At 46.3% G+C, this 6078-nt stretch overlaps 1 protein-coding gene across 1 annotated transcript in view; it reads left to right on the forward strand.

The window, feature by feature from the left end:
* SORCS1 (sortilin related VPS10 domain containing receptor 1) overlaps nucleotides 1–5482 on the forward strand; it is a 619679-nt gene extending 614197 nt beyond the window's left edge. Inside the window, exon 27 of the mRNA XM_066601489.1 lies at nucleotides 3478–5482. Within this exon, the coding sequence (XP_066457586.1) occupies nucleotides 3478–3542 (65 nt within the window). The 3' untranslated portion in view covers nucleotides 3543–5482. The remainder of the gene's footprint in view (nucleotides 1–3477) is intronic.
* Nucleotides 5483–6078: the final 596 nt, after the last annotated feature.

A 6078-nucleotide genomic window follows, 5' to 3' on the forward strand; every position in this document is an offset into this window, starting at 1 on the left:
CTTGGAAGGAGCCCATCATCCAGCGATGCTTCTTACTGACCATAAGATTTAAGGTTCCTCTGCACTGCCAAGAGGTTATCTGACAGACAAGCACAATGGACCTTGTTCTTTTTGTCCCCTAAAAAATTTTTGGGCATCCTACACTCTGAAAACCTCCTGACAAAGCTTAAGGGAGGATACGAAAAGGACTCGTTCTTGAGTCGTCCTTCTAAGAATGTAAAGCTTTCCTTTACAGAAGGAGGCGAGAACAACAATTGTATGTTCCCGAGGCTGGCCGACTCAAAATAATAATAATAATCTTTATTTGTATAGCGCCAACATATTCCGCAGCGCTTACATAGACAAGGGGAATACAGAAAGATAAGAAATACAAAAATTACAGAACCACGGTTACATAGTAATCAGTTGATGGAAACAGTAGGGGTGAGGGTCCTGCTCCAACGAGCTTACATACTACAAGTAATGGGGGGATACAGAAGGTAAAGGGGCTGGAGATGTGCACTGTATGGCGAGGTGGAGATGTGCACAGTATGGCAAAGTGGAGAGTGAGGGATGCTATACACATAGACAATGGTCAGATATTTGGCCGTGTGATGGCAGAATCGTTATGACTGCAGGAGCGGTTTATGATGGCTAGCAGAGATTGCAGTCAATAGGTCAGGGAGCATGTTATCAGGCGGAGTACAGAGGGGTTTGTTTAGGGGATGCGGTATGCCTCCCTGAAGAGGTGCATTTTTAGAGCACGGCTGAAGTTCTGCAAGTCCTGGATTGCTCGGGTAGCCTTTGGTAGTGCGTTCCAAAGGACCGGTGCTGCTCTGGAAAATCCTTAAATTAGTCCACAATTCCAAGCTGGCTGGTCACCTGGGGGTCACAAAAGACTTCACAACTTCTACTTTGTTCCTTCTGGTGGCCTGACTGCAGGAGGGATGTGAAGAAGTATGACATCTCTTGTGAAGTATGTACTCAAAACAAGATGCCACAAGCTCACCCTCTGGAGTTGCTACAGCCCCTTCCAGTCTCAACAATATCCATGGATTTTATAGTGGATCTGCCCCCCTCAAAAGGGATGATTACTGTCCTTGTGGTTGTGGATTGACTTACGAAGATGGCCCACTTCAGCCCCATAGAGAAGATTCCCACTGTCGAGCACACTGTGAAGTTGATGATCCGTGAAGTTTTCTGATTACGTGGAATTCTGGATGATGTGGTTTCTGACAGCGGGGTCCAGTTCACCTCAAAGTTCTGGAGACATTTCTGCACGGCTCTGGGTATTACCTAAAACCTCTCCTCTACCTTTCATCTGCAGTCTAATGGCCAAATCAGACTCTGGAGCAATATCTCCGCTGCTTCATCCCCCATGTACAGGATGACTGGGTGGATTATTTGTCAACAGCAGAGTTCACCTACAACAATGCTCAACACAGTTCAACCGCCCAGAGCCCATTCTATTCCAACTACGGTACACATCCCATCATTTTTCCTGGCCTCCCTATCATCACTCTGGTACCAACGGTTAACGATAGACTGACGGCGCTAGCATAAACGCAGAAGCAACTAAAAGAAGCCTTATGGGAAGCCCAGAATACCTATAAAAAGGTGTCTGACCTTCATTGCCAAGAAGATCCTACCTACCAGGTTGGAGAAAAGGTGTGGTCAGCCTCCATATTACCTGAAGGCACATGTATCCTGTCCCAAGATTATAAGAACCTTTCCAAACTGCAGCAAGGGTCAGCCAGGTGGCATTCTGACTGAAGCTCCCCGGCAGCCTGAGGATTCACCCTGTCTTTCAGATTACCCTACTAAAGCCATTTCATGACAATACTTTTGTGGGAAGACTTCAACCGCCTCCCCCTCCTGTGAAAGTACAGGGCCAGAACGAGTTCGTGGTAAAGAAAATTCTAGACTCCAGACTTCAGAGAGGTAAAATACAGTACTTTGTGAAAGAGAATGGGCCAAAGAGATCCTGGGAGCCAGAGAAAAATGTGCATGCTCCGAGGCTCACAAAGGAGTTTCAGATGAGATACCCAGGGAAACCAGCACCTGGGATGTCCAGAGACCACCCTCTCGGGGGCTACTGTCAGGGCTCGAACCCACAACCTCTTGTGTTCCAGTCGGCAGCTCTCTCTGCTAGGCTTTCCTGGGTTTGGACAGTTCCTTGCTGGAACCCAGCCTTGTTCTATGTTTCCTTGCTCCTGCTAAATCCACTTGCTGTCTCCCTGTTCTGGCTCTGCCCTGCTACTACTTAGGACTTCCTATATAAGCCTCTCCTTCAGTGCATGATTATTGTGTTCCACTACCTTGATGAAGCTCCTATTCTTCCTGCTCCTCTATAAGCATACCAATACCTACTGCTGCTGATCTTTGGCTTCCATTGACTGTGCTTCCATCTCATCCCATTTGTAGTGCATATCGATACCTCCTGCTGCTGACCTTTGGCTTCCATTGACTACGCTTCCGTCTCATCCATTTGTATTGCATACCATGACTTCTCGATAACTATTCCCGGCTATTCTGACTACTCTCCAGTGACCGGCTTGGCTACTATACCTGCGGCTCCAATCCAGCATTGGTTAAGACGTGACACAGGTGTTGAAGACGTATGAGGACATTAAAGGATTTTTCCGGGATCCTCAGTGATGCACAGATCGCTCCGCCCACTGTCAATACAGCGGATAGGACGTGCATTGTAGTAAATGGCATTGAAAATGCCCTAGTTGACATAACTTTTATTGGATCAATAGATGCTTTAGCCAATATTACACGCCTGGAATTTCTGCCTCTAACACCAGGAATGCTGCGGAAATGCCACAGCTACTTTAGCTCCCAATAGGCCAGACAATTGGCTCATTGCTGGGGATCCCAAGTGGTGGATCCCCAGCAATTAGCTATTGATGACCTATAGTTTATCTGGGCAATAGTTTTTGCCCGGAAAAACCCTTAAAGCCACTTGCACGATGATGGTGACATGGGCGTTCCCCATTATCTCTGGAGATGAGGCTGCATCACCTTTATTAGTGAGGGGATGGGGAAGGGGGCCACATCGACCAGAACCAGCTCCATTACCAAATAGGTAGGTATGGTCGCAGTCAGAGCTGCAGTGAACCTCTTAGTAAGTATATATTTTCCTGATCTTGAAGGTGGCCTAGAGGGAAACTTGTCTCCCCTTGGAGTTGTTCCTTAGCCAACAAGACTGTACAAGCACAATGTAAACCATAATCATATCACCTTTACCTGAAGGTGATAACAACCATAACAACTAACAAAGTTTCTGTCACTAATTGAAATAGCAAAAAGTTGCATGAAGATGGGTAATGTGTTGGATGGAAGCCTCTTCCCTGTCAGTCCAGCTTTTTTCTCTCCGTGTGCTCTTTGGTGTCACCTCCTTGTGGTCCTCCTGTCCAAGATCTAAATGTTTCAGATATGAAAATGCTCGTCGTTATCCTGCAGTTTGTAACGTTTCCTTTCCGTTCCTCCCAGGAAGTATTTCAATGGTTGCTGAAAATCAAAGCACAAATGAAAACCCGACCTATGTTAATGTGTGAAGGAAGGAAGACTAGCAGCAAGAAAGGAGGGCGGGGACAAAGGAAGGAAAGAAGGAAGCCCACCTGGAATCGGACTGCTCCCAAATTCTGAATAAATCTGAGGTTTTTAGCTTTAAACCTGATGAAGAGGACGCAACGCCGCTCTGTATAAAGCCTACAAACTCTGTGGGACACACCTACCCTCTTTTAAACTCACCTGTGTTTGTACATGATCAATGAATTGACATACGCCAGAAATGTGCATGCTTTAACCCTTTCGCTGATCGAGAGGATTTCCAAAAATATCACCTGTCTTTTAGCGGTGAGCTGGTAAAAAGGGCATTTTCCCCTAAAATAATAGCTTAAAATTAAATAGAAGAGAGTTTGTCCCAGATGGATTGTACTTCATATCATGTCTCGTCCAGTTCACCTGAATGGAGATAAGTTGCAATACCAGGCACAACCTTTGATCATAAGTGGTGCTGTTTCTAACTCTATCCCGTTCAATTGTTCTCTTTTCCAGTTACAAATGCTGGGAAGGTTGGGGCACAGCAAGTCCTGTCACCTTTCAGCTTTTGGAGGGTTCTCCTTTACAGTTCCTAAACTCATTAGTGCAGGTGAGATATTGTACATCTCAGAGGCGCCGTCCAACGAAGCTTCCCTTTAATTCAATGTAAACGGCAATCTACATAGCAAATCTCCTGGAAGAGCATTGCTTCACCTATAACTGCTTAAGGGGCCTCCCATCCCACAAGTTGGACCCATTGTAATCTGTATGGATTGTGCGTGTCCAATTTTTTTTCCTCCTGATTGTCATTCTTTTTTCTCATATGAAAAACATATATTCTTCCCCCAAATGAGCTCAGTAACAATGTGTGAGGACTGCTGTCATCCGTGTAGGCTCCTCTTTTGCACAGCATTTGACTGTCATCCGATAAATGTGGCATGATGCGCGGGGTGCGCTGCCGTTGCACCAGTTTAGAGACAGGGCTCCATATTTCCTCATTCCTCTGGCCTTCCTGTCGGCTGTAAGGTTTCTTCTACTCTTCCCCTGCATAGTGATATTACTGCTGTCTGCTTGATTGCTTTGCCCCTTCATACAGTTCCGCACCCTTGGCTCGCCCGACTCCTGCTAATCAGAAGCGGAGGGCTTGTAGTTGAGAACTTTGACGAAGTCCCGGGAAACGGAAGTTATAGGTGAGGCTGTGCCGTCGGGGGGGTTCTTGCTCTGGGCAGTCAGACTGTTACACATGGTGATGCATCTACATGGCCGGAGCCGGTTTACTGCCGGATATGTAGGTACATTTCCCTTTAAGAGTTGGGGACAGAAGGACAAACCCCATAAGAGCTGTAGTGGAAGCCACTTAGCAGAAGGAGAGGACATCAGGGATTTACCTTTACAGGCGGGGATTTTGTTATTTTGGGGGTAAATGCCCTTTGAATATTTTTTACCGTTCCCCTGGGTTAAACGTTGCTGAAGTTTAATGAGGCGATTATGTAAATAAGGGTGTTTAAAGGGGAACTATCATTCTTTTTAACAATCTGTATTGTACTTCAATCCTTGCCAATGAAACAACGTCTCTCCCAGTCGATGTATCATTCAGAAGTTATGCACAAACCTTGAAAGATATTTCTTTGATGCCGGAAGTTCCTGTTTGTTTTGATGTCAGTGGAGAGTTGCACTAGTCGGCGACTAAACTTCAGTGTATGATAATGATATAACACCAGTAATGCTCCAGTGCCATCCGGTCCGGTTACTTTCTTCCAGTTGATTCTAGTTCCCCTCTTTCTCCTGTATACATTATATTGCGAGCCCCTCGGCTTCTTGCAGTCTGATAGTTCGCCTTTGAACCGTCATTTGTGGTTCTTATCCTGTCAGCAGGATGAATCGCTACATAATGTCCAATTATCCAGTGACCTTTGTTTACTCACACGAGGGGAGAGGAAAGACGATACTTGTATATAATCCTTTCTAAATAAAGTATATAAATCTTTCCTAAGATTCCATTCATTGGTCATCTGTAGTGACGCCGGCGGACGGTACGCAGCGGCGCTCAGCTTCACCTCAGCGGTCGCCCGGTACTCACGTATCCCGCAGAATAGCGCAAGACCTAAATGTTACAAGAAATACAACAATATGCATCAGCACAGTGAGAACATGAATGCAACGAGGGACTCATCAGTAGACGACGGCCCGAGGGGGGTGATGAGTACAACGGATTGGACACTACAGACCGGAGCGGATAAGGCGGTACCGAAATAATAACCAGAGAAATGCTGCCACCACGGGCTGCTTCACACGAGCACCTGCGAGCGCAATGTACCCGCGCAATGAAGGGGAGTTCTGTGTATGCGTGCCTGTGCGAATACTGTGCACATTTGCGCAGGTGCCGCTCGTTGACATGGGTGCGGGAATCACCTCAGCCCTGATTTGAATTGATATAAAACCAAATAAGCTTCTGGTGTCGACGGTATGCGCATTGTCAGCTGGCATTGTGAGCGCAAAATGTACAGTACTATACGCAGACAAACGTGTATCAGCCTGAGAATTGCCATC

Source organism: Eleutherodactylus coqui, chromosome 4 (assembly GCF_035609145.1).
Source record: "Eleutherodactylus coqui strain aEleCoq1 chromosome 4, aEleCoq1.hap1, whole genome shotgun sequence".
Lineage (NCBI taxonomy): Eukaryota > Metazoa > Chordata > Amphibia > Anura > Eleutherodactylidae > Eleutherodactylus > Eleutherodactylus coqui.